Source organism: Pogona vitticeps, chromosome 3, assembly GCF_051106095.1.
Source record: "Pogona vitticeps strain Pit_001003342236 chromosome 3, PviZW2.1, whole genome shotgun sequence".
NCBI lineage: Eukaryota > Metazoa > Chordata > Lepidosauria > Squamata > Agamidae > Pogona > Pogona vitticeps.
This window is the reverse complement of record NC_135785.1, coordinates 186,649,453-186,676,916: the sequence shown is the minus strand read 5'-3', so window position 1 is coordinate 186,676,916 and position 27,464 is coordinate 186,649,453. Positions and strand designations below refer to the sequence as shown.

The 27,464-nt window shown below is 40.6% G+C and overlaps 2 protein-coding genes and 1 long non-coding RNA gene across 25 annotated transcripts in view; 2 read left to right on the top strand and 1 right to left on the bottom strand.

Annotated features, from left to right (window-relative positions):
* The window catches only part of MAP7D2 (MAP7 domain containing 2), a 95,151-nt gene extending 88,582 nt beyond the window's left edge, over positions 1–6,569 (top strand). For all 21 annotated transcript variants that reach the window (XM_078390425.1, XM_020789195.3, XM_078390435.1 and 18 more), the window contains 3 exons: positions 1,651–1,837; positions 2,823–3,098; positions 3,783–6,569. In XM_078390425.1, the coding sequence (XP_078246551.1) occupies positions 1,651–1,837; positions 2,823–3,072 (437 nt within the window). In that variant the 3' untranslated portion in view covers positions 3,073–3,098; positions 3,783–6,569. The remainder of the gene's footprint in view (positions 1–1,650; positions 1,838–2,822; positions 3,099–3,782) is intronic.
* Positions 117–7,830, bottom strand: LOC144588173 (uncharacterized). Its single transcript, XR_013543551.1, has 3 exons — positions 7,704–7,830; positions 7,294–7,366; positions 117–254 (listed from the first exon to the last, which is right to left on the bottom strand). It is a non-coding gene; the product is annotated as an uncharacterized LOC144588173 (long non-coding RNA).
* Positions 7,831–8,961: 1,131 nt separating this feature from the next.
* The window catches only part of BCLAF3 (BCLAF1 and THRAP3 family member 3), a 36,358-nt gene continuing 17,855 nt past the window's right edge, over positions 8,962–27,464 (top strand). The window contains exons 1-6 of one of the 3 annotated variants that reach the window (XM_020789202.3): positions 8,962–9,093; positions 10,402–10,551; positions 17,433–17,506; positions 18,117–18,695; positions 19,041–19,694; positions 26,487–26,665. In XM_020789202.3, coding sequence (XP_020644861.3) covers positions 17,466–17,506; positions 18,117–18,695; positions 19,041–19,694; positions 26,487–26,665 — 1,453 coding nt within the window. In that variant the 5' untranslated portion in view covers positions 8,962–9,093; positions 10,402–10,551; positions 17,433–17,465. Of the gene's footprint in view, positions 9,094–9,396; positions 9,633–10,401; positions 10,552–17,432; positions 17,507–18,116; positions 18,696–19,040; positions 19,695–26,486; positions 26,666–27,464 lie in introns of those variants that run through there. The other 2 variants (XM_078390440.1, XM_020789203.3) reach the window with 2 other exon arrangements.

Genomic DNA, 27,464 nt, shown 5'->3' with positions numbered 1-27,464 from the left:
AGAAAAAGAAAAAATAATCTACCAAGGTCCATCCATCTGCATTGGTATCGGACTATCCGAATTGACTCTTCCGAAGACGCGCTGATGATTCCTTCTGCCCAGCCTGAATCCCCCATTCTGGCTCAGTTCCGGCTTCGCTGGTTGATGCAGAAGTAACTGTGATACCAACATCTCCACACTCGAGTCCGCTTTCTACTGGTCGCTCCATATCATTGGGCAAATCGGACTCAGTATGCCCGGCACCCGACGTTTCCCTGCCACGAAAGAGATTGAGAAAGGAACATCGTACAACTCCTTAAACACACTCTCTGCCTCAAACCCCAAACTCTTTCTTTCTTCTCCCTCAAAACTTTCTCTGACTGAACTCTCCTCTCATTACAGACTCTCCTCTCTGACGTAAAACTGACTGAAATTCTTCTTTCTGACTCCCTCTCCCTCCTGGTTTCTCTGCCTCCCAGCAGCTCCCATTGGTGCAGGCCAATACCATTATATATATATATAAGAAGACAGGGTGTTCGCAACACCTATCTCTCTGGGGTGGAACTTGGAGGCACTGTTTTACAGTGGCTCTGGTCCTTCTTGGAGGAGAGAACTCAGAAGGTGTGCCAAGGGATTCCTATTTTGACGTCCTGGCTGCTGGCCTGCAGAGTCCCTCAGGGTTCTGTTTTCTCTCCTATGTTATTTAACATCTACATGAAACAGCTAGGAGAAATTGGAGTTTTGGAGTTCATGTTACCATTAGGCACGAGACCCAACTCTATCCTTCCACCTAAAACTGAGGAAGTTGTTTGAGCTCTAGATCAATGTCTGGCATCAGTAATGAAGTGGATGAAGGTGAATAAAATTAAATTTAATCCAGACAAGACAGAGGTGCTCCTGGTCAGTCAAAAGGCAGATCAAGGAATACAGATGAAGCCTGTGCTGGGTGGGGTTTCACTCCCTCTGGAAACACAGGTGCGCAGCTTAGAGGTGCTCCTAGATTCACTTCTGAGCCTGGATGCCTAGGTTTTGGTGGTGGCCAGGAGTGCATTTGCACAATAAAAAACTGCACTTGTTCCTGGAGATATCTGATTGGGCTAAACATCCCAGCCGGATTACTGTAATGCACTCTACACAGGGCGACTTGTCAGGAAACTTCAGCAGCTCCAAAGCGTGGCTGCCAGATTGCTAACTGAGGCTAGTGACAAGGATTGCATAACCCTCCCTGTTGCAGCAGCGGCTGCCAATCCATTTCAGGGCACAAATTAAGAGTGCCGATTCTAACCCTAAATGGCTTTGTTCCAAGCTATCTCAAGGACTGGGTCTCCCTTTATGAGCCTGCTCGGGTGTTAAGTTAATCAGGAGAGGCCTTTCTCTCAGTCCCGCCACCTTCACAGGTGTGTTTGGTGGGGAGAGGGGCCTTCCCTGTGGCTACTCCCAGACTTGGAACTCCCTTCCATAGGAAGTCAGGCTGGCTCCCTCTTTGTTGTCTCCCCACAAGCAGGTGAAGACCTTTCTCTTCAGGCAAACTTTCCCTCAGTGACTGGCTGCCTAACAAATAACAGTGCTTTCTATAGAACAGTCTCTGTATAGAAATAAAAACTGTTATTTTCATGAATAATGTTAATGACATAAATGTACCAATTAAAAAAATCATCCTTTTTTGGGTAGAAATGAATGGCCTTGCAAACTGCAAAGAGGATAAAGGCCTACCAAGTGCTGTGCCCGATTCCTTCCCTCGGGATGTCTTTTCTAATGGATTTAAGCCATTCATGGGCCTTATTCAACTGGATGCAGTGGATGGAAAATCTAACAGTATGGATGATTCAACAGATGAAGTGCAGTCTATGGACGTGAGGTATGTGTGTTTCATTTAAAAAGAATTGTTTTGATTAGGAACCCAAGACCCACAGAACTAGTTCTATGTGCCTGATGCTGATGCAGACCTATGCTTTTGTATGTTACATCACCATCTATGCCATCATTTTGCAATGTATTTGTTTTTTTAACTGGATTCATAGTAGCCTTTATTGACATCTCAGGTCAGAGCCATAACTAGCAACGTAGACACTTGGGGCTTTGCTGCCCTATTACTCAAGCTTGGATCATGTGATATTAGTGTCTGTGGAGAGTGGCTGGAGAAACAGAGAGGAATATCTCACTCTGAGTGCATGATGGCCAGATCAGTTCCATGCTAAGCCTTCCTATTTTGTGTTTCCTTCTGCCCCAGGAAAAGCTGTTAGGTGCAGTATATGCACTTAAAATGAAAGAGTTGGTGCCTGTCTAGCAGCAAATACTAATGGCCAGGTTCATGTCTTTCCAGCAGCAAATTTTTGTGTTCCTCCCCCCTCCCCAAAATGTTGGTGCCCAGGTCATGCCATCCTAGTTACAGATCTGCCTAAAGTAATGACATCGCATCTTGGACCTGAATATTTATTTCATAATGTGTCAAAATTCTGTTTCTCCCCAATTCTTTTATTAGTCCTCCTCTTCCAATGGTCACATATGAACCAATATTTCATTTCTTGCTGTGCAAAACAGTAAATTATATCATTATTGATGGAGATTGAATTCACACAGTCAAAGCCTATGTATACATACTCAAAAGCCAATCCCACTATGTCAATTAGCACTCACTTCCAAGGTTAGGTGTGCATAGGATTGCAAATTTAATAAATTCAGGGGTGAATTGATATTACATACGGTATTATCTACTCTCTCCCTTCCACTCCTTAGAAACTGAGTGAGGACAAGAAAATTCTTCTACACTCTAGGATACTTTCATTGTCATGTACTGTATATGGTATTAACTTGGTTCTTTTCCTTCCTTTTTCTTTATATAGCCCTGCTTCGAAAGAAGAACTCATATCCATCCCTGAGTTCTCACCATTAAATGAAATGATGCCTGGTGTTTCTTTGGACCAGAATGGCTCAAACAATGGGAAAGCTCTTGAAGAACTACTAGATTTTACTGGCCAAGCCACTTACCCCAAATTATCAAGTGAAAGTATTAGCATAGATGATTGTAATAAAAACTTAATTGATGGATTTAATAGTCCTGGGCAGGAGACAACTCTCAACACCTTTTGTTGACAAACACACTGGTACTCAGCAATAAGGTACAGTATTCTTGTAGAGTGTAACCAGTTAGCGATCACTTCCAGTACACCTTTCTTCACCAAAAACAAATTTAAAGGAAAACAAGAAAAAGATTACAGCTGACAGTCTACCACGAATATTAGGATATTGCATATAAAACACTACTTGAGGGATATACAGTCACCCAGAATTTGGGTTCCCAGAGAATTTGGGATAGCTTTCCTCAGGTGACATAGTTACATAAATAAAATTTTATACAAGGGAAAAAAACCCAAACCCTTTGCAAATCATTTTTAACTATTTAGCAACAACTCTGCCTTTTACTTCCCCTTAGGATTTGAAGAAGCAAAATTTATACCAAGATTCAGTTGACCTAAAAGCTTGCCCATGCCATTTCATATCCACTTTTAAATTCATCCTTGTGCCGTCCATCAGCCTATTTCCCATGGCTGCAGAAGGTCTTCACAGGTCCTATAGAAAACCTAGGCAACAATTTAAAGAGACTATAGATAGAGATGGCTGTAAGAAATGTGATTCTTTTCTCTTGTTGACTAATACCTGTTCAGATTTCTCTGTTATGCTTTTATTCCTTCAGTAATTGAAAATGAAATTGAAAACAAGTAGAAGAATATTGATGTATAATACAATGTGAAATTGAATTATTTCATTTCTGTAAGATCAGTGTTTCTTTTTCTGATTGACAGAGGACATTGGAAGTACAGAACACTTTCACTGCTGTTGTCAGAAAAATAAGAGCTTGCCATTTAAGAATCTGCTGCAGTCCGCAACACTGGAAATCATGTCAGTCTGCACTGAACGTACTGTCTTCCCATGTGCATTGTTGAGAAAGTAATCGTTTTGGCCAAGAGGAAAATCTTCAACTTTGACTGGTTTCAGGGAACATTGTTGTTGTTGTTTTCTGTTGGTTTGTTTAGAATTTAAATTACTAGGAAAACATGGATATTAAATATATGCCGTTGGGCTTCAGATGAGTCCATTCATTTATTGTGAAATCCTTTTAATTTTATCACTGAATTTCAGGATATTTTTTGTAAACCAACATTAGAATGAAATATAGTTCCTTTCTTTGCCATATGCCTAACTTTTTGATTTGTTTTTATCTGGGGAAAGTCTTGTTTTTAATACATTTATTATAGACATTTTGTTGCATATTTATAACTGAGAAGGCTTGAAAAATATGCAATTGCTGGAATCTCAGAGGTTATCTTGCAGACAGTGGAACATTAAGGTTATCTCTCATTAAAATATGGTACATAGCAAGTCTTTTTTAATTTGTGTTATTTTTATCTGTTGTTAGCTTAGATGGCACAAAGGGGGTTTTCCACTAATATAATGCTTAAAGGAATTAGTAAGATATTACAAAGGGTCTTTAAAGTGTATTTAATTTTAACTGTTTATGAAAAAAGACCTATACCTTTAATTATGTGTATCATATTATTGTATAAGCAAATGTATAATGGAGTCCATGCTGATGATATGTTAAATGTTCAAGATATAGCATCTGTTATCAATATCTGCCCGCCTTCACTGATAGGGTTCTAACAGCCTACAGCTCAGCATCATATAATCAAAAGTAAATAATATACAGTATATAGACATGGGCAACAAAATACTATAATACATAATCATGAATGGTGAAAGTTGTATTCATAAAACACAATAGTCTATAAGCATCTCAATCGATAAACATGTTTATGAAGAAAGTTCTTATTAAGAATGTGTACACATTCTATAATCTATAAAAAGGGAATGCTCCAGCCCAATTAAACATTTTATGATTTATTGATTTCTGTTGGAAAGTCAAGCACTTGACTTAGATTTTTTTTAATTTGAAATCAGTGGAATTTTAAAGTGTTCTACTAAGCCCAGACTATGCACAAAGAATTTCAATATGTTGTGAACAGAAACTTCTGTGCTCCCGAAAGGACAATTTTGTCCATTCTTTACAACAATTCTGTTGAAGCTAAGAAGACTAGATACTTTTATATGTAGGGGTGTATTAAGACGTAATGTAGCTCTGTTCATGTGACTCTCAAAATGGCCCCTTTTGAAGAATTTAAGTAGTAAATGAAACTAAGTGGTGGTATACACAAATGCTTACAATATTTATGTTGTATTTCAGCAAAAATTACTCCCTTGGTGGCTGTGCAGTGTGTTGTAGCATGGGTACAGTGTCTTCCAAGTTAATTCTTCAATTTCTCTCCTAAATAATAAAAAATTACACTGATAACATATGGTTGCAATACTGTAGTAATGATGTTTTGGGTCTGTTTGTTTTTGTAAAATCAAGTAGCATGTTTGATTATATACCACACTTTGATTATGGCATATAACTAAAGATACACTCCCCACCATGCAGGTGTATATTGCAGTGTTTTCTCAGGTAGTCATAAGAATGTGGAACCTTCTGTTTGAACAATTGAGAATTCAAAGTTTAATATTAACTATATAAATGGTTCCATAAATTACACACACCTGAACATATGATTATGCCAAATGCAAATTGTTGATACTTAAATATACTTTTCCTTTACGTCCTTATTTCCCTCTCCTTTCTTTTCCTGGTTTTTAAAGTATCACATTCACATCCCTACAGTCTACTGTATTTTCATTATAATTCCAAGCTACAGTACTTTTCAGCAAAATCTTGTGTGAATAAGGGCTACAAATCTGTAACAGTACAGCAGGAATACCTTTTGTGCCAACTACATGCAACCACAAGTAGTGGAGCAATTAAAAGATGAATCTGTATATAATGTCAAAAACACCAACAATGAAATACATATGTACTAAAAATGTAGTTATGTTTTCCAGTACTGGTGCTTCTTGCCATCTTCTGACTAAAGGAATCAAAAACTGTAATTTCTGGTAGTTTTAAGAGTGTGGTTTGCATGTGGTGTAACAGCAGAAGAAATAGATTTGATATTTTGCTTGCTTCAACTGTGTAAGTACAAAAACTAGGCTAAAAAGTACATGGGATAATAATGTTATAATGAGCTGCGAAACAATTTGAGGTAGTAGGATCAAAATAGTGGATTTGTCCTTTGTATAGTGATGAACATGCCGGTTTTGCAAGTACAGTAGTAGCTGTATTGCTAAGGGTCTACACTAGGACTCCAAAGAGGTACTATAGGTCTTGCTTTACCCACCTCTGCATTGTACAGATGATACAATCCTTCAAATACTTGAGAAGGTAGACAAAGAAATAAAGAAAATTGCTGCAGTTTCAGCCATTGCTGATATGTTGGTTAACAATGCTTTACGATTTTTAAAGATTCATGGAATGCATTGGGTTGCAGATTTTATTACAGTAATAGTTTTTAATTCAAGAAGCCTTAAGAAAGGCAGGCACTATCCTGGAAGACAAATTCCTCGATTTCTCTTACACAGAAGATCCCTCTTCTGAAATATCCTGTTGTGACATATACATGTTCTGTCTTGCATAATAAAGATTTTTTTCTTCTTCTGAACATTGGCTTATTAAAATACAGATTGATGCACAGGTCATCAGTTGGTCAGTGAAGATTTAGTTATTTAATTTTATTTTGTTTGGTGACCTACCCACAGCAACACACTTCAAAATAGAAAAGGAAGTCTGTCTGAAGAATTGTGTCCCAGACACATATTTTGAATTTAAATGTGGAAAATCACCTAATTATTAGCAGAAATTCAGTGTAGGCTTCTCCAGCCACTGATCTCTGTATCAGATCTAATTAGAGGATTCTCAAAGTTGATACAGCAGTGATACAAAGTTACAGCTCTTGCTGTGTTAAATAGCCATTGTCAAACAAGATTATGCCACACCTGGACAGTCTTGATTAATCATTTAGTAAATGTTGGATGATGCAGTTATACCCTTTTAAAGCTGATCCCTTGACATTAAATGTAGTGGCAATCCACAGAGAAGTGGTTGATGCTCAGTAAGATCCAAAAGGATGCAAGGTGAAATTGTTTATTTTCTAGTTTCATGAAATTTTCATTTAGCTTCTTGACAACTGGCACATGATGATATGGAGAAATATTCTTTGATAAACAATGCAGAACGTACTGTGCATTTAAGAAAGAAGGCTGCTTCTGAACCACAAGCTGTGAGCCAACTGGTTCAAACTGTACATCACTGATAGTCACAGGTACACCACTGTCAGTCTCAGTCCTGTATTTTACAATTCTGGGAACATTTCTATGGTTACTCACATGCTGGTAGGTAAGGTTATTGCAGGATGCTTTGAACAGTTATGATGATGGCTGGACTGGCATTTGGAAATTTCTGTTTAGGACAGAGCAACAAAATATACAAATTTAATAAAGAATTTCCAAGTGTTGAGTTCTTCAATTATTTGGGATATGAGAAAAAATGCTGTGAAGAATTTGTATGACATTTTGCTGATCCTCATTCTTAGGTGAAATGCCCTAGGAATGAGGATGTGCCAGCAATGAAACGGGCTACTGTTTAGCAAGATAAGAAAATAAGACATTATGGATATGTAACAATGAAGAGTAGAGAAGGAATCATTCCTGATGAAGGGGGGGAGTATATCCTCTAATAACTGCTGCTAGCAGTTATCAGAGGATAGTTATTTTTTGATTTTGCTTGAAATACTTACTAGCAAAACAACTACCTCAGCTTAAGTACCCTTGAGCTTGGTGGTACGAAAGATCACTGTGGAATCAACAAGTGGGACTGCAGCAAAACGTTGCAGACTGGGGTAGCTTCTATCAACGTGTTTACCGGCTACACCGTTTTCCAACAGATTTCATTCGATTACCCTCCCCGTTGGCTTTATGTCCTTCATATGCTCTCTGGGTACAACTTCTGCAAGCCTTGAGATTTTCTTAAACCATCTGAATTTCTCTTGGATGGAACCCATTTTGCCTACACAATGATCCAAGGTCGATTACCGCTGACACGGCCAACAAATCTCCCCTTGACGTCTCGAATTGTCACACAAGCCGCCGGTGTAAATTACTGCTGATATAACGAGAGTTTGCAGTTCCCGGTAATTCAGCTCTTCCGAATTTCCCCACGCTTTTCTCTCTCTTTTCTTTCTGCTCATTGTTGTGACATACTCTTACCCAGCCAAGGGCCTCTTGTGACAGACTAGTGCTTCCTCCCATGCATATGTATTCGGACTTCCCACGCCAGTGTACTTTAAAAAAAATTATAGCTAATTAGCGTGTGGAAAAGTTAAATTCGGAGAGCGGCAGTTTTCCCTTCCCGACTACCAGAAAGCCCCTCGCAGAGCACCTGGGAAGCGCAATGCAAGCGATTTCTGCTCCTTTTAAGAGCACAGAAAAGAGGTTGTTCATCTCCTGAGCAAAGGGGAAAACAGGGGCGCTTCGGAACCATCCCAGTCAACAAAACTGCTAAGCCAGGCCGGGCACTTGGAATACGGGCGGCGCCCTTCTGATCATGGGAGGAGTGCGTGCCCTCCCCTCTTAGCTCTCAGAGCAAGGTTCCTCCTCCTTTGGGTCCAGGGTTCAGATTCCCTGGATGAAATCTAGAGCCGCAACGAAACGTGGCCCTTCAGGAAGCAGGAAGCCGCCGGGGCCCATGAGGGGAAGACAAAAGGGGGCCGAGGCCTGGCGTGGAAGCAAAGGGGGGGGGGGAGGGCGGCGGCGGCGAGACGTTGCCTTCGCCCTCCTGAGGGTCGTCAGGGGCGCCTCGGGAGCCGTTCGTCCCCGCCCCTCTACTTCCGGGGCACGTGGCCCAGCCCTTCTGCAGGGGCGGGGCAGGGGGGCCGAGGTAGGCAGGCAGGCAGAGAGGCTGGGCAGCGGCTGCTGCGGGTGTCGGTGGGAGGAGAAGGCGGAGGCCAAGGCTCTTCCTCCTGCTCGTTGGGCGGCTTGGGCTCGTATTTCCTTCCCCCCCCTCCCCCCCAGCTGTGAAGCGGAGCTGAACGTGGGGACGGAGACCGCCGGAAAGTGGGGTCCCCCGAGCTGCAAGTCGCTGGCGGCGGGCGAAGGCGGTTGGGACGGCTGAGGCGGCAGGCTGGCAAGGTAGGCGCCTCCGGGGCCCCGCCCCCCCTTCCTGGGCCTGCAGTGCCGCCGAGATTCTCCTCTCTCCCCCCTCCCTGCGGATGAGGGGATGGCGGGGGGGGGACCGGGCAGACCTGCCCTGCGGGGGGACAGGAAAGATGTGACCTCACGGAGGAGCTCTCTGTGTGTGTGTGTGTGTGTTACATTGAGGCAGGGGGGCTACACCCAGGACCATCTCGGTTTGGAGAGGGAGGCCGCTCTTCATCCGCCACTACCCGTTACTATTGGGAACTGAAGAAAAATCTTGCTTTTTCTGCCACCCAGCTCCTGTCATCTTGGTGGATGGAGGTGCCCTTGCCAGGCCTTCTTTCCTAACGGGAACGGCTGAGCCCGACCAACCTTGATACCATTGTCACCTTCGTTTGGTCTATGCTTTTAATGAAGAAAGGGGTTTCTAGTGTAGGCGAATGGTTTTGAAAAAGTAGCACAGGCTTGGGCCAGAATATTTTGCTACCTGAGGAAGAGCAACGAGTTGTGTCAAGTGGCATCCCTACATCAAGGTATAGCACTGAAAACTAGCCAAGATTTTGGTGTCTAAGGCATAAGCACCACTTGCCATCGCTAGCGCAAGAAATGTCAATGGAAATAACTGAAAAAATTGCTGCCTTTTCTCAAGTGCTGTCTGAAACGGCTTCATTACTCTGCGTAATGCCAGGGGCCAGTCTTGGTGTAAAACTAGGATATTTAGTATTTTAATTTTAGTTTAAGGTCTTAACTGGTATGTAGTTCAAATAAAGTTCAGGTAGTGGTGATAACAGGGTTGTGTGAGTGCCCAGATTATGAGAGAAGTTAGGTTAGAATGTTATGAACTGCAGCTAGGCTAAAGTGTTGTAAACGGCAAGGAATGTGACATTTGTAAAATTAATTTGATGTGATGTGAATTAATCCAGGATTATTGCCAATCCATAACACCAAAATAATTGTACTTAGAACCCCTATTTTGCAAGGAACTGATTTAAGGATAGTTATCATTTAAGTACTCTGGTTGTGAGTACAGAAGAGAGCTTTAAATCGAATAAGATTTTAATCACCATATTTAAAAAATCATGACACCTTGGAACAATGTATTATTTTCATGTTTGGTTAGGACAAATGGGAAATTGAGACTGACATAAATATCCAGGGAAATAGAGACTGGCAGAAATAACAAGTATGTGTCTGTCTGTTTTTTTATTTATACTTCTGGAAGAACACTCATATCTGTGTATCTACTGTACTATGAACTATATAAACTTGTGTTTGGTGCTCAGTCATTTTTTCATCCAACAGAATAACCTTTTGGCCATTATACTGGAAACTTGAAGCAGGCTCATAGTGGTGACTACACAGATATTTCTGAGAAGCCTAGAAGTACAAAAGTACAAACCATCTTCCATTGTTGCTCCATAGCAACTCACACTCTGGAGAAGTGCTGACAAGGTAATAATAGGGATTGGCTGTTTTTACTTATTCTGAGTACCAGTTGCTAGGAGGCAATGGGAGTGGGCTATTGCTGTGCTTGTGAGCTACCCAGAAGTATCTTATTCGCTGGTGGGGAATCAGGTACTAGCGTTGGTCATGCCCAGCAGAAGTGCTCTTACGTTAATATTTAACCTAGTCTTGTCTTGAAAGAATTGTTAAAAACTTTTCATTCATTCCTTTATTATGATCAACAGTTCTGATTTTTTTAAAAAACCTTCCTGTGAATGCCTCCAGTCTCTGCTTCTTTTTATTTTCAGAAGAATTGCTGTGTATTAATATTTTTGTTAGGTGCTGCCTGGAGTGGTTGATTCTGCCTGGCTATTTTTTGTTCAGTGTTACTCAGCAAAGTGCCACGTTTATTAGCCTGTAAATAATGTTGTAAAGCTTTGGAAAATTCATTTACTTCAGTTTTGAGACTTGCTTAGTAGAGGATCCAAGAAGATGAAATAATTATAAGTAATACTGTACACTCTTTTACTCTATATTGTACACATTCATTTTCAATTGTCACAAGTGTCCAGGATCAGGTGTGTTTTGCCTCTTGTGCATTCTTCTTGTTGTAGAATGTAAGAATTGAAAACTCTGATATTCAGACATGATAGATTTAAACCACTGATTTTAAATCATATTCCCAGCTTTGTAATTCATGTATTTCCTGGAGGAAGGTGCATAATATACTAAAATAAATAGCTGTTTAGGAATAATTACGACTCTTTTGAAAACCTTATAATCCCAAAGTTCCAGATATGCTGCTTACAGATCCCTTGCACTACACAAATATTAAGGATTAAATGTGTTTAGCCACATGTGCAGGTAAATCTCTGTTGCACCCCACTCATAAGACAAGTTTACACAGAGAGTGACCACTGGAAGGCAAGTGTCGAAGCAACCATTAGCCTTGCAGAATGCAATGGCAGTTTTGTTGGTCAGCATTAAATATGGTCATCACTTTGCTTGAAGTTAGTACATATTGTACAATTTTTGACGGGATTTGTTCTTTTTCTAGTAAGTTAACTTGAATGCTGGTGCCTTTAAAGGGGCATGTACTGAACGTTAGTCATGTAAGTTTGCTCACAAGACAGATTTCAGTTTCCAACAGATTGTTTTTCACAGTTAAATGTGTTCCCCAGATGTAGTAGTTTGTTTAGACTGACATAGTGGTTTCCATTTCATTAAGGCAGGGCTGTGGAAAAAATCATTCACACCCATTGAATGCAAACCTTATTAATCTTGTGGCAAGTTGTATTATTCTTGTAGCCAGTTTAATGGGCAGCTTAAATTTATGAAATAAACCTTTGATGAATATCATGGTTTTAGGCAGTGAAATGGAGAAGCAACACAATATCTTGTAGCATCTTACGCAACAATGCATACTTTCACAGAGTGCAGCCCACTTGAGGTAGGCTGAAATCTATGAATACTTAGGATAAATAAAATGAATTAGTCTTTAAAATGCCATGAGACTTTGTATTCTTTTTGCTATAGCAGACTGACATAGATGTCCCACTAATAATGGAGAGAAGAACTAAGCATCTCTAAAATATAGGGGCAAAATTATATGAAATATATACCTTGCTGGGCAAGACTTATCCACAGTTCACCAGATTATGGAGCGTATTTTGTTTCAAAGGTATAATATGCTGCTGGTGACAAAAATATGACTTCTGAACTCTTTTTTGCAAGCCTGATATATGCATGGACAAGTATAATGCAGAACAGTAAAGGGGTGCTGAATGTTGAAGAGAACTGCAGTTGCTAAAAAGTATTTCTTTTCTTTGTACTGCATGTACCACCAGATTCCTTTTTATCATTTATAATGTTCACAATAGAAAGGAAACAAAACATGCTGTGATTGAGTTTGTTAAAGATTTGAAGCAGCTCCTTTCTTTTACCGGGAAATGACAACTGAGCCTCCTTTGAAATATTAACAGATTTATTTGGTTTAACATTTGGTGATTCCACAACAATTATGGGTTCAAAACAAATGAAATCTGGCAACTGTCGAAAGTGTGAAGACGAGAACTCCATCTGTAAATTGGTAAGGTTTATTGAGGGGCTGGCCCAGAATGTTCCTGGTCGGTGGGTTTCCTCATTGGAGCACTCCGAACCACGCAAATTGTCCCACAACAAGGGTGTCTGGCCCAGTCTTCCTCTGGTGGTGGTTGGCTGAAGGATTGGTCTGGTCGGATCACCTTCCTCGAGTGACCTGGTCCCCGTGGAAAGACAACAACTGTCCATTCTAGCGCTTCTGTCAATGTTCCCTTTTCCTTTTGACAGGTCAGGGTTAGGCAGTAATCCTCCTACCTTTCAAATTAGGTCCTACCTTCAGATTAGGGAAATCTAATAACCCACACACTCTTTCATATCTGTGTTTACCTTTTTCTCTCTCTACATTTCTCCTCTTTCCTTCTCTCTCCCTTGGGTATACTAAACTGTCTCCTCCCATTTTGATCTCCTATACAGTATGCTCTTCCCACACAGGCAAGATTAACTCCTCCCCCCCTTTCTTTCTCCCTCTTCTACCAAACAGATTTCAATCTTTTCTTCTTTTCTCGTTGATTCCCTTCCTCTCTCTTCTTCCACACTCAGTGTTGATTCCCTTCCTCTCTCTTCTTCCACACTCAGTTCCTCACTTTCTGTTATCTTCCTTCTCTATCTCTATCTCTCTCTTCTCCTCCCCCCCCCCCAGGTCTCTAGGCGAGGGGACGACTAGCTCTCTTCTTTTTCTTTTTGGTCTACCACTTCTTCACACATGCTAATTGAGCAGATCACTTAAAGGCAGGTGATCTCCTGAAATGCAGGTTTTATTTAATTGCCCTGGCATCTTCTGTGACCTAGTTTTGTAAATATGTTGTAACTTATTATTTTTTTGTATTCATTTTAAGAAAACAAACCTCCAGGTAGGAGTCATGGTACTATTAAACAATAAATTCTGTTGTACATGCTGTCATGACTTGGTCATGCTAACTCCAGGAGGTATGAAATAGTTTTGCAGCATTCAAATGTTAATACTCTTAGGTTAATAGAATTTTTGTAGGATATGCCAGCATGACATTTTTGATCTTTTGACCATTTTCAGGAATTGTGATACAAAGATGGGGTAGGAGAAAGCAGTGTAAATCTGACGGAGCAAAAGGCGCTCCTCCTCTTTGGATCATCCATGACCTTCCTGTCACTAAATTTATTCCCATGGTGACAACAACAAAAAAGAGGGAAGAGGGTGTGCATGTGCACATGCTTTCTCTTTAAAACAAGAATTTTGCTATGTTAGGAGCCTCCAGGAACCATTTTTTTCCTGCCATAGGAGCATCATATTCTTTCCTGTTATAGGATATCATATTGTTAGGAACTGTCACTGGGTCACATTATGAGAAGTCAGAGAGCAGCAGAAAAGCATGTTATCTACGCTTGATCTTGAGTATTGTAATGTCAGTGTGACAGACCTAAGGCTGTTCATTTGCTAAGGCAGTGTCTTCATTCAGCAGTCAAATAAGGGGATCCATCCTCTTTATTGTTGTTTTGCTCATAGGAACATGACAGAGTGGAGGTTTCTTTCCTTACTTGTTCATCCTGTGAGCCAAAGCATGGGGAACTGAATTTCTGAGATGAAGAGCTTTTGGGGTAGATAGTTCATCTTTTCAGATCTGTTGCTTTTGCATCAAAGAGAGTAGCACAAGTACACCCCTCCCTGCATGTTGAATGAACATGTTGCCCTGATAGTTTGTACAGGATTCACGACTCTTGACAGAGCTGAGGTTAAGTCACCTGAGAGGCAGAAACACAGGACAAGTCTCAAGTTTTCTTTTCTGACCATGGCTGCCTAGGCTCAAATATGAGTGTTGCTATGGAGCTGGGTTTCAAGAGTCTGAGAAAAGAAGAAGACTATGAACAGATGGAAGTATCTGTAGTTCTGAGTCCCCCAAGTGGAACAATGAAAAATCTTGGTGCAGATAACTCAATTTGAGTAACTGTGATGCGCAAGTCAAGAGCTATTGAAATAAAGTTCTTTCTTAAGCATGAAAATGTGGGACAGCAGCATGCAAAGCATCAACATTTTACTTGGAAGTTTGAAACAACGTCAACAAAATACCTTATCAAGAGGTAGATAAAAATGCATCTGTATTTCTGAGGGAGCTGCTTCATACTATTAAACTTCACAGAAGAGAGAGTGTAAGCGGTAGGTAGCTGTTCATGCTGAATCCTGTAGCCCACCTCATTTAGAGGTCAGCCCTTTATAAGTATTTTCAGATACTTTTATAGAATTCAAGCTTTTAGTTACATAGGTGCTTCAGAAACAGATTTTAGTACAATAAACTGATTGTCTGAATGTATTGTCTGCTGAAAATTGGTCAGAAGCCAGTGACCATGACACAAAAGGGACAAAAAATGAGATCTTCTTGGATATCTCTTTTTGTAAGGATATTTTCTCAGAGGACAGAATGGTGCTACTTTGATGATTTAAGTACAGTAAGAATAGTTGTGCCATCTACATCATAATACACTTCTGACTTTTGATACAGCTGTGCTGAGTGTGAGCTACATTCTGATAATAGTTTATGATTGATTTAATTGTGTTTTCTTAACTAGCTGAACGTTCCTATTTCTTAAAGCTTGTGTTTACTTGGAATCAGTTTTTATTTGTGCATTCAGTTTATCGGATTTCAAGTCTTTATATTTCTAGTGAGGCTCACAGAGCAACATGCGCGCACAGAAAAGTTGAACATTAAGCAGAATTTTTACCTAGCTAAATAGATGGATGAGAACAACTGCTTTAGATCATACAGTTTAGAGATGAGAATATAGCAGCAACAAAATCAGTTTTAATGCTTTCTTGAGTGTCAGACTCACATTGGTGAAGTGAATGCCAGACCCACACCTGTGAGCTGCCACTGAAAATTCACTGGCAGGCAGATGAGCAGGACCTCTGGTATTTTAGCTTATGACTTTGGTCATTTAGATGCAAATGGTCTTTGAAGCAACAGGTCCGAAACCTCATAGGGCCTTAATAGTCATATTTTGAATTGTTCCTAGAACTACATGAGAGGAGTGCAATTCAAAATGCAATTTAAAAATTGTATGTAAGACATTTTGCCACACATTAGCAGGCCATTAAATATGTGGTGTTCTCTTGCACCATTTGAAGTTTCTTCCCAGAGGTAATCCTGGGTCCTGCTTCTTCTGACAGGACCACAGCCGGTATACAGGTATTAAGATGATAGAAGGCATTCCTGGCTACTGCTTACCTAGCTAGTAGTTAGCCCGATCTTGCAGGGATGTGCAACCCCATTGCCAGCTGGCTGAATTAAGCATTATTTTCTGTAAAGGTAAAGGTTCCTCTTGACAATTTTTGTCCAGTCGTGTTCGACTCTAGGGGGCGGTGCTCATCCCCGTTTCCAAGCCATAGAGCCAGCGTTTTCTCCGAAGACAATCTTCCGTGGTCACATGGCCAGTGCGACTTAGACACGGAACGCTGTTACCTTCCCACCGAGGTGGTCCCTATTTATCTACTTGCATTTGCATGCTTTCGAACCGCTAGGTTGGCGGGAGCTGGAACAAGTGACTCCGTCGTGTGGATTCGATCTTACGACTGCTTGGTCTTCTGACCTTGCAGCACAGGCATCTGCGGTTTAGCCCACAGCGCCACCACGTTATTTTCTGTATGAGACCCAAATGTGTATCAGCCCAAGCTATGCCCTGAAATTAATTTTTTGTTTCTGTTCTTTAATTTTGTTAGACAGTAAAGCCAGAGAAGACCTAGACCATTCTTTTATTTGTAAGAAACTGTGGTAGATTGTTCATATATCTTTAAAAAGTTGTAAAAGAAACTGTGCTGTTCTCATTGTGAGGCCCCCCCTCCCTTCTTTCTCCTCAGTTTTCTAAATTTTCCTTTTCAGGGTCTTAAAGGACTTGATTTTGCAACGAATGTTAAAGACCCTAAGTTAAAACCTGTTAGCAGTTTCTTTTCACAGGATAAACACACCATCTTCACTGTAGTTTGTTAGTCGTATTTTATCCCAAAGCAGATCCTGTTCATGATGCTAGCTTTTGTCACACTACCAAAGTGACTGCATTGCTGATCTGGAGGAGAAGGCTTTTCCTCTGGCTGTGACTTCAACCTTACATAGCCAACTTTCGGTTTGGTAGAGCTGTGATTTTTATGATGATTTTCTTGGCTTTTTCTATTCTTTTGGGACATAGTCTACTCATGACTGAGCACTGTGTAGAGCCACTTCTCTGATATTGGGATATGCTTGCTGTTAATAACAACAAAAGAAACTGAAATGTATACTGTACAGTATAAGAGATTGGGTGGGTGGATACTGCAATGAAAATGAAGCGTATTAATACCTATACAAAGAGATGGAAATAAAAATAGAAGTGGTGTGTGTAGTAGAGTCATGGTCTGTGTGTAAGTGACTTGCTGGGTTTGCCCCTGCAACATGTTAATGACATCTGAAAAATAATTGTTATTAAGCTGTTATATAAACTGGAATCACAGAGAGACATGCAGATACACATGCCAGTCTTGCCCTGGCACTTCCCATAGTGGACAGCTAAGAAGGTCAACAAGAATCACATGATAGACCATCTGCATTGGATTTTTAAATTTAAATTGTTTTGCTTAAAAATGATTTTTATCCACCCTGTCTTCTAGACGTGATCTGTTTTGGTTTTTCATTTCAGCAGACTGGTAAAACATTTAAATACCAGAGAGCCTTCTCCAGAAATAAACAGGCTCTGATTATTTAAACATTAAACTGGAGTTTTTCATTCATATCTTTCCCACTCTAACAGATCTTAGATGATGTTAAATAATCATTTCTTTATTTTATTTATAGCTTCAAGAAGTTTGGTTATAAGTATCTGAGAAGATGGTTAGATCACGATCAAGATCACCCAGATGGAAACGAAGGTAATTGCTCACACGTGATCATATGGATTTCTTGTACTTTGCCAAAAGAGACCATTAAATTATTCTGTGAGAAGGTATGAATGAGGGTGTGTTGGATTATAGTCTGCAATACCCTAACAATAAGAACAGAAGTGTGGAGTCCACAGTTTTCTTCATTGAGCAGATATCAGGTAGGAAAGTAATAATGACCTGATGGAATACGGTTGGCTAAACAGAAATAGAGATTTCAGGATTCTAGCACTAAATTCAGCATCTTGATACATTTCTGATGTGATAGACTGGAATAAGCTTTATGTGCAGAGACCAGAAGCTTTCTGACCATCTGATGAAGATCTGTGCTTAGGAACTAATTTTAGTTGTGAATGTCTTTGGCTGTGTCAAAGTGTACATGTTCGGTGATTTTAAAAATTGTCAAGGAAGCTAGAATGCATGCCTATAAGGTCTTTTAAAACGTCCCCATTGCATCTCCCAGAATACACCAAGCCACTACAGGTAACTTCAGCAGACTCCCCCCCCCCCAATAGTTTGTCCTGCAGCCTCAAACTTGCCAATTAAAATTCTATTGCAGTACTTAAAATCGAATTATTTTTATGTGTGTGTTTTTATGTAGATCTTTATCACCTGCTGCAAGGAGTCAGGAACACAACAGACAGAGGCACAATCACATTAATTATGATTCTGAATACAAGGTTTTCAGAAAAGACCCAAAGAGGCCTGTGTCTTGGAGAACAGAGGATGGGAAACATGGACAAGTGAATTCTAGATATTCACCACATGAAACAAACCACCATCGACTTTATGAATGTAGGTCATATTCCCCAACTCTGAAGAGATTTCCTTCAGAAGATAAATATAGTCATAAAACCTGTAGAACACAGTCACCTGAAAGGAATGAAAGCATCAGAGGATGCCAGTTTACTTCTAGATATTCAGAGATCTCCCACAAAGAACACAGTCAGTCTTTTTATCCATCCGAAACACGTGTCAGAGAGATGCATGAAGATAACCGATCTGTTGGAAACACAAAGGGGATGACGACTTTTCATAGGCCATTGGAGACTTCTTGTAAGTTTGAAAGGAAGTGGAATGACACAGACCTGAGGCATCATCTGTTACAAGAAAACAAGTTTACTCATTCACCTCGAAGATTTTCTAACGAATTTATTCCAAGGAGCTCTTTCGAGAAGAGGTAGAGAAATTGCCCAGTTTTAATGATTTTTAATGATGTACGGCCTCACGTGAAAATCAATTGTCCTTATAGTTGAAGATTTCTACCCTGAAAAGTGTTTTCCCCCTAAGAGAATAAAACGTAGCTTAATTGTGGGCCACTGATAGTAGCGGAGTATTGTATCTTGTATATTAATTCTGTTGGTGGCTAGCATATATGAGGATCATAATTTCCTCCTCTCTTTGGTGGCTTGAGGGATCACAGGGTGACACATTCTACCCAAAGCCTTTATCTCCCAGCATTCTGCATACATATGTTCTCATTTTCTTCCTTACTTCAAGTATAAACTACTTTATGTCAACACAGGTATCGTGAAGATCGTGATTACAGAGAGTACGGGCACACGTATAAAAGAGCTAAAGAAGTGGAGAGGTATCATGATAGAGAAATAGCAAGCAATTCCAAATGGAAGCATGATCATTCTTCTAAACCCAACCATGAAAAGGAAGAACAACAAAATCGTGGTCTTCACACTTATCAGCCTGTGGAGAAAGAATACACTGACAGTTGTCAAACAAAGCTTCCGTCTGACTATAGCCATAAGCGCCATAAACATCCGACTGGAGGAAAATATATTTCTGGTGAAAGAACAGAGAAATACATGAAATTAGAAGACCCAAAATATAATTATCCTAAAGGCTCCTGGGATAGCAAGTATTCAGAACACTATAGCAGAGAGAAAGAAAGCCATACTGAAGAGCCTCGCACTGAAGCAGTACTGAAATACACTTCCGGGAAGGGCGGCAATTCTTGTACTAAACCTTACAAAAGTAATGCTGATCAAAAAGAGAAAGAAAGAGTAAAGAAACATGATGATTTTAGGGGAAGAGTAGATGTTTCCAATAGTCTTCAGGTTGACACTCATAATAAAATCTCAGATGTGAAAGTTTCAGATGTCTATGCTAGGAAGGAAAAACTTACAGTCAAAGTGGATATGAAGAAAACTGTGAATAAGTACAGGTACTGTCTATTTAACCTATTTGTGTTTATGAACTTATTAAATGAAAATGCCATAGTTTCTTTGATAATTATAGTACAGTGGTTTTAAGTTGAGTGACGGGGATTCATGTAGCATTAAGGTCTTTCTGCCATTCCCTGCTTCCACAACAACTTTTTTGTTGTCCAAAACCTACATGCTAATGGCAGTCCTTCAGTACAACTGTGGTGTAGCCCACACACTCAACCACATGCACACAAGGTGTTTGCTTCTTAATGGTTTAAAGTTATTTCAAAGCAATTATAAAAATCTCCCAGCATGTGGAAAGCGAAATGGTATCTAGATATCTCATAAACATATTTTCTCTGACTTTGCTTTGCTCTTGCTGGGGTTTGTTTTGGATAGAGACCTGTGATTCATAGTTGGTTTATACAATTAAAATCAGGTAATAAATCTTCCTGGAGTGCATCATTTTAGGAAATGTGCCATTGTGTAGTTCAAAGTTTTCAGTATTTTTAGAGATTGGAGATAAGCCGGCTTTATTGTTTAGGGCTGTAGAACAGCCCCGGGCACTCAAGCTGGCTTGTGAATGACTATTTCCACTGGAGCTTAATAAGGCGGGAAGGAGGAAGGTGCGAGAGAGGGAAGGGTGGATTCATCAACCTTATTTAAAGGTAAGATTATAGAAAATTTATGGAGGGAGGGTGTGTGCGTGTGTGTGTGTGTGTATGTGTGTGTGTGTATGTGTATGAGTGAGAGAGATGGCTCTTTCATAAAACCATGAAAAAAGGAACCTTCAAAATTTAATCTACTGCATTTAGCTCTGCAGTTTCGGCTGAGAAGAGCAAGTACTTCAAGATTTTGTTTAGACCCTGAATTTGTACTGGGCAGAACCAGAATATTTAGAAGAGTTTCACTAATAGCAAACACCCAGTAAAAGATAACCAACACACCTGGGACTAGATGTCTGAAGTGTGTAGTAATTGCGTTTCTCTATTTCTCATCCCCAAAGCAGGCAAGAGTTCATTCCCCAAATCGCTTTGACAGCAACACCAAACAAAGGTTCTTACAAAGACTGGCTTTCTTCATCAAGCCAATCCATCTCGTGCATTCTTCCTCTTTTCCTACTGTATTGCACTTTTTCCTTCATTGCTGCCTTTTCCAGTGAGCTTGTCTTCTCATGATGCCACTGGAGTACAATACCCTTTGTTTGGTTATTTTAGCCTCTAGTGAGAGTCCACACTTAATTTGCTTTACTTATCTCTCTGACAAGTCATGCTATCTGTAAAACTCTTTTCCAACACTACATTTAAAACAAGTGAAATGTGTGTATACACTTTATGTAGTATATAAAATGTGTTTTGAAAGTCTGCACTCCTATATATAGCTGCTTTTCTGAGGGTGGTTTACTTTGGAGGAAACAAGTCCAGGATTTCAGTGTACTTGATAAGCTTTATAAATGATGTTGTTTAGTTGTTAAGTCATGTCCTACTCTTCATGACCCCATGGACCAGAGCACGCCAGGTCCTCCTGTCTTCCACTGTCTTCTGGAGTTGGGTCAAATTCATGTTGGTAGCTTCGATGTTGAGCTTTAGACCATTTTTGCACTCTCCTCTTTCACCCTCATTAAGAGGTTTTTTAATTCCTCCTCAATTTCTGCTATCAGAATGGTATCATCTGCATATCTGAGGTTGTTGATATTTCTTCTGGCAATCTTAATTCCAGATTGGGATTCATCCAGTCCTGCCTTTTGCATGATGTATTCTGCATATAAGTTAAATAAGCAGGGAGACAATATACAGCCTTGTTGTACTCCTTTCCCAATTTTGAACCAATCAGTTGTTCCATATCCAGTTTTAACTGTTTCTTCCTCTCCCTCAGGAGATAGATAAGGTGCTCAGGCACCCCCATTTTTTTAAAGAACTTGCCATAGTTAGCTGTGGTCCACACAGTCAAAGGCTTTTGCGTAGTCAATGAAGCAGAAGTAGATTTTTTCTGGAACTCTCTGGCTTTCTCCTTAATCCAGCGCACGTTAGCAATTTGGTTTCTAGTTCCTCTGCCCCTTCGAAATCCAGTTTGTACTTCTGGGAGTTCTCAGTACACATACTGCTAAAGCCTACCTTGTAGGATTTTGAGCATAACCTTGCTAGCGTTGAAATGAATGCAGTTGTACAGTAGTTGGAGCATTCTTTGGCACTGCCCTTCTTTGGGATTGGGATGTAGACTGATCTTTTCCAATCATCTGGCCACTCCTGAGTTTTCCATTGAGGATGATAAAAAAAAAAAAAAACACTTGTCCGTTGATGTTGGGTTGTGGCACCAAGGTGGATGACATGACCTTTAGCCTGGTTTGTTCCTTTTTGCACGCCACACACAGAATGATGAAAGTAGTAGGCCCCCCCCAACTCGGAACTCTCTAGCAAACACGTCATTGGTAGCACTACTCTGGCAGTCACTGATGATGATTAAATCCTCTGCGAGCTAGCAAAAAATTAATACAACTTGCTAGGCACATTGGACACCTTACTACTCCCTATACCACCCCATGACTGGTGTGCAATGTGTTCCAGCAAAAATAGTGCATATCTTTATTAAATTTGGTACATCCTGCTATTTCGGTACACAGCCTGTGTAGATTCAATAAGATTTTGAATTCAAATAATGTATCATTTCTTTCCTTTCAAATCAAGGGGGTAATGTCAGCGTATATAAATATTTGGGGGGGGGTAAAAGGTAAAAAAGTTCCTTGACCCCTGTTGTAGCAGAATGAGTAGATCATTGTTTGAAGTTTTCTTTCTTTATAAAGGTGTTTCATTTAGAGTTCCAAAATGCTGCATTCATTAACAATTCCCTGGGAGAATTCCTGGTTCCACCTTCAGTTGCATAATTGACATATAAGTAGGAACTCAGTCAGAGAATTGTTAATCAGCAACTACTTGTCACTTCAAGTTATGCCATTTAACCACTGTAAATATTCAGTTAGATTTTGACCATAGGATCTGAGTAGCATGGTCATAATTCCAAAAAGCTACGTGCAACCTATATGTTTTTAGGGTTTTTTTAAAAAATTAAGCTAACAGCCCCTCATATGCCCAGAGAGGCTGCTCCAGAAGACTGGGGGAATTCACTGCTGGCCTGGCATATTGTCTTGCCTAATATAGTACCCATTTCACAATCCCTGCCTGCATTTATTCCACTTACCTCATCACATAGTACTGACAGAAGTGGCCTGCTTCAGCTTGAGAAACCTGTGGAGTCCAAGGGCCTGTGTCTGAGGAGGTACTGACGCAGTTCCTTGCACCCACGTACAGTGGTGCTCCGCATAGCGAGGTTAATCCGTTCCGGATTAACGTTCGCTATGTGAAAACACTAAACGGAACACAAAAACCCATTGGAATGCATTAAACATTGTTTAATGCGTTCCAATGGGCCCTAAACTCACCGTTCAGCGAGGATCCTCCATAGGGGCGGTCATTTTCGCCGCCTCGGTAAGCGAGGAATCCATCCAGAAAACAGCGGCGGCCATTTTGGAACCGCCAGTCAGCTGGCATTTCCCCCTAGCTGGCCGGCGGGTCCTTGCTCCGGAGCAAGAGGAGGAGGTGAAGCAGGAGACGGGGAGCAAGGCGCCCAGCCGCGCCAGGGCCCCTTCCCTTCTCTCTTCCCCTCCGTTGTCGGGAGAGCAAGCCGAGAGCTCTCGGCTTTTGGAAGAGGGGAAGGCGGAGAGGGCGTGCAAGCGCCCAGCCGTGCTGGGGCTCGTTCCCTCTCTCCTCCTTCCTCCACAGCCCCGGGAAGAACAAACCGGCTGGTGGCCGGCCTTTGGAGGAAGGGGAGGAGATAGAGGCGGGGAGGGCGTGCAGGCACCCGGCAGCGCTGGGGCTCATTCCCTCTCTCCTCCTTCCTCCACAGCCCCGGGAAGAACAAGCCTGCCGGTGGCCGGCCTTTGGAGGAAGGGGAGGAGATGGAGGCAGAGATGGCGAGCCAGGTGCCCGGCCCTTTCCCTTTCCCCGCCGCCTCTGCCACCCCGGGAGGAGCGAGCTGGCCGCCCACCAGCTTTTTCAGGCAGCTGACAGGCGGGAGCTTGAGAAGGACCGCGGGGGGGAGCCCTCCCCCCTGGTCCTTCGGAAGCCCCACCGGTCAGCTGGGGGGGAAAAGGGCCTATGGGGAATCATCGCAAAGCGATGTTTCCCCATAGGGGACATCAGTATGCGATCGCATTACCGATCGCAAAATCCGCATCGCTATGCGGATTCTTCGTTAAACGGGGCACTTGTTATGCGAGGCACCACTGTATTTGCTGTAGCTGTTTGCATATAGACAGCTGGGATGCTGGTGGGTAAGTACTGCGTTTCCCTGAAAATAAGATGGTCTTATATTAATTTTTGCTCCAAAAACACATTAGGGTTTATTTTCAGGGGATGTTTTATTTTTTTCATGTACAACAATCTACATTATTTATGTCATAACTTTTGTGATATTTTTATTTGCTGATTTATGTTGTATTGGAAGCCGCCTAGAGTGGTCGCAAGACCAGATAGGCGGGGTAGAAATGAAATAAATAAATACATATATACATTTATTCAAATACAGTCATGTCATCTGGTTGTTGCATAATGGTGGAGGGTGTGGTTTCACTTTACGGGTTTATTTTGTGGATAGGGCTTATATTACGAGCATCCTGAAAAATCATACTAGGGCTTATTTTCAAGTTAAGTCTTATTTTGGGGGAAACTAGTAGCACCACAGGGACGTGGTGGCGCTGTGGGCTAAACTGCAGAAGCCTGTGCTGCAGGGTCAGAAGACCAGCAGTCGTAAGATCGAATCCACACAGCGGAGTGAGCTCCCGTCGCTTTCTCCCAGCTCCTCGCCAACTTAGCAGTTTGAAAGCATATAAATGCGAGTAGAGAAATAGGTACCACCTTGGTGTGAAGGTAAAATGGCGTTCCCTAGTCGTGCTGGCCACGTGGCAACGGAAACTGTCTTCAGACAAGCGCTGGCTGTTCAGCTTGAAAACGGGATGAGCACCACCCCCTAGAGTAGGACACGACTGGACTAAAAATGTCAAGGGGAACCTTTACCTTTTTAGTAGCAGCCGCAGTTGCAAACCTCTGGGTAAAAACAGTATACAGTGATGCCTCGCATAGTGATTGCTTCATTTTACAACGAAATTGCTTTGCGACGCATTTTTTGCGATCGCAAAAGCGATTGCTTTGCGATGTTCCCTATGGGGGAATTTCACTTTGCGATGATCGGTTCCCTGCTTCAGGCACCGATCATCACAAAGCGATGATTTTTTAACAGCTGATCGGCGGTTTCAAAATGACTGTCAGGTAAACAAAATGGCTGCCCGCTGTCAGAATTCCTCGCTTTAGAGGCACCGAGAATGGTGGTGCTATGGAGGATATTCGCTTAAAGGTGAGTTTTCAGCCCATAGGAACGCATTGAAGGGGTTTCAGTGGGTTTCTGTGGGCTTTTTAATATCGCAAAGCGACGTTTTCGTTCTGCAGTGATTTTTGCGGAACGAATTAACATCGCTATGCGAGGCACCACTGTATTCTCTGATCTGAGAATCGGTATGACTTAGATACAATGTGCTCTAATATGTCAGATGGAAGGGGAAGGCTTTATTTTGTGTGGGTGTCTCTATAGTAACATAATACGAAGACATCAAAATGCTAGGGAATGAACATGCAGTGTGACTGTAATTCTGTATCATGGCACTCCGTGCATCCTCCATACTAAGAATGCATTGACAGACTCTTCTTTGTAGGATAAGGTACACATCAGAATGAGTATGGTAGAGGATTGAAAAGTTGAAACAGACTGATGTGTGCCAATTGTAAAATATTTTTATTTATTTATTTATTTATTTATTTATTTATTTATTTATTTATTTAACTTATATGCCGCCCACACTACCTGAAGGTCTCTGGGCGGCTTACAGCATTTAAAAATATGAGATGGGAGCTCAGATTGGTGGCTACTGAGGGACTGTTACTGGTTTTCAAATACTGTACTGTGTTTGAGGATGTTTATTTTTTTTCATGTACAGTATAACAATCTACATTTATTCACATACAGTCATGTCATCTACTTGCTGCACAATCGTGGAGGGTGGGTTTCACTTAACTGGGTCTTATTTTTGGGGTAGGGTTTATATTACGAGCATCCTGTAAATACTAGGGCTTATTTTCAGGTTAGATCTCATTTTTGGGGAAACAGGGTAGGCCTTATCCTGTCAATGATAATGGCATAAAAACTCAAGTCTGTTTGATGTTACTGTTAAGTAGAATAAGTAAAACAGAGTGTAAGTAGCAGATGATCGAGTCTATAAGGACATTCACTCAGCAGCACTTCTGCTGCCAAGTATCTGTGTACTGTATATGGGGAAGAGGTGGAGAGCTGAATTCCTACTCCACATTGAATAGCTGTGTGTATTTTTAGGGAGTTCATGCAATGGATGAGTGTCTGCATAAAGAGCTTGAAATTACTGCTGCATTCCTTATTGAGTTAGGTTGTTTTGAGCTCTTTGTGAGAAGTTGAATTGGGGTTCTTTTTGTGTATAGTGACTGAATTGGGCATTCTGTACAATACAGTAAGGATGCACTTGTGAGTTGCAGAGTAATTACAGTTATAAATTGTGATTGTAAAGTTGCAGTGTCATTTTAGAAATTCCTTCCTCAGATGTAGAGCTTACTATTAATTTCATGTTTTGAAATTAGTAATTTAACCATGTTACTATATCATTTAAATAAGCTTGTGTACTTTTTTTTTCCTTTAAAGAAAATATTTTCTAAACTTGTCTAAATTTATTTCAGGAGTGCATCTAGTCATGTCATGGAGAGGCAAACATCACGTGACTTAGTGGCCGTGGGTAGAAAAACTGGAAGTTTCCATTCAGTATTTGAACATATAAAATCTGTGACACAGAATGTAGAACAAAACCCATCGAAAGAATTTGCTCAGGAAATCATTACAATTATTCATCAAATTAAAGGTGGTTACACAGTGTGTTGGACATGCAGATTCTTTGTGATGCTGTCTGTACTTTTGTGTGCATGTGAATGGTTTTAATCTTAATAACCTAAGAATTTGACGTGTCAGGTAGCCCACATAGAGTGAACACAGTAAATAAGATTGGTGACATATTTTTATTTATTTATTTATTTGGATTTTTTCCCACCCATCTAGACCCAAAGGTCTACTGTATTTTGCAAATGTCAACAATGGAAATCTAATAATTGCAGCAAGAAATGAAGCACACATTGTTCTATGGTTTTCAGATTGGAAATGATTAGATTTCTAATTTTTTTCAGTCTTCATAAAATAGAAGGGAACAGAAGCTATATAAGTGCTTTTGTAAAATAAATTTAGAAACCATTGAACAATAATAAAGATAATCTCATTTCTGTCTTATATCACACATCAAATGTTACATAGCTCAGACTGAAATTAAAGACAAACAACACAAATTATATTCTATATAACACAAGTTAAATATAACAATGTCCTATGTTTTGCAAATTATTCCTTATGCATTCTTAAAGGGGTATGGAGATATTTCAGGGGATTTTCCTTGAGAAGGTTAAATTGTACGTATTTTATTTCATATTCTATATCTTAATTATTTTGAATACAAGTTGCTTTTTAAAAGTTTGATTTGATCTTTTGCAATTTGATGCTTAAATAATTGATCCCATGTATTAATAAGAGTAGAGGTGAACAGTATAGTCTCCCAGACCAGTTCTGTTGCCCCCTGTGGAGCTCTTATATCCTCCTCACATATACAAACCCAC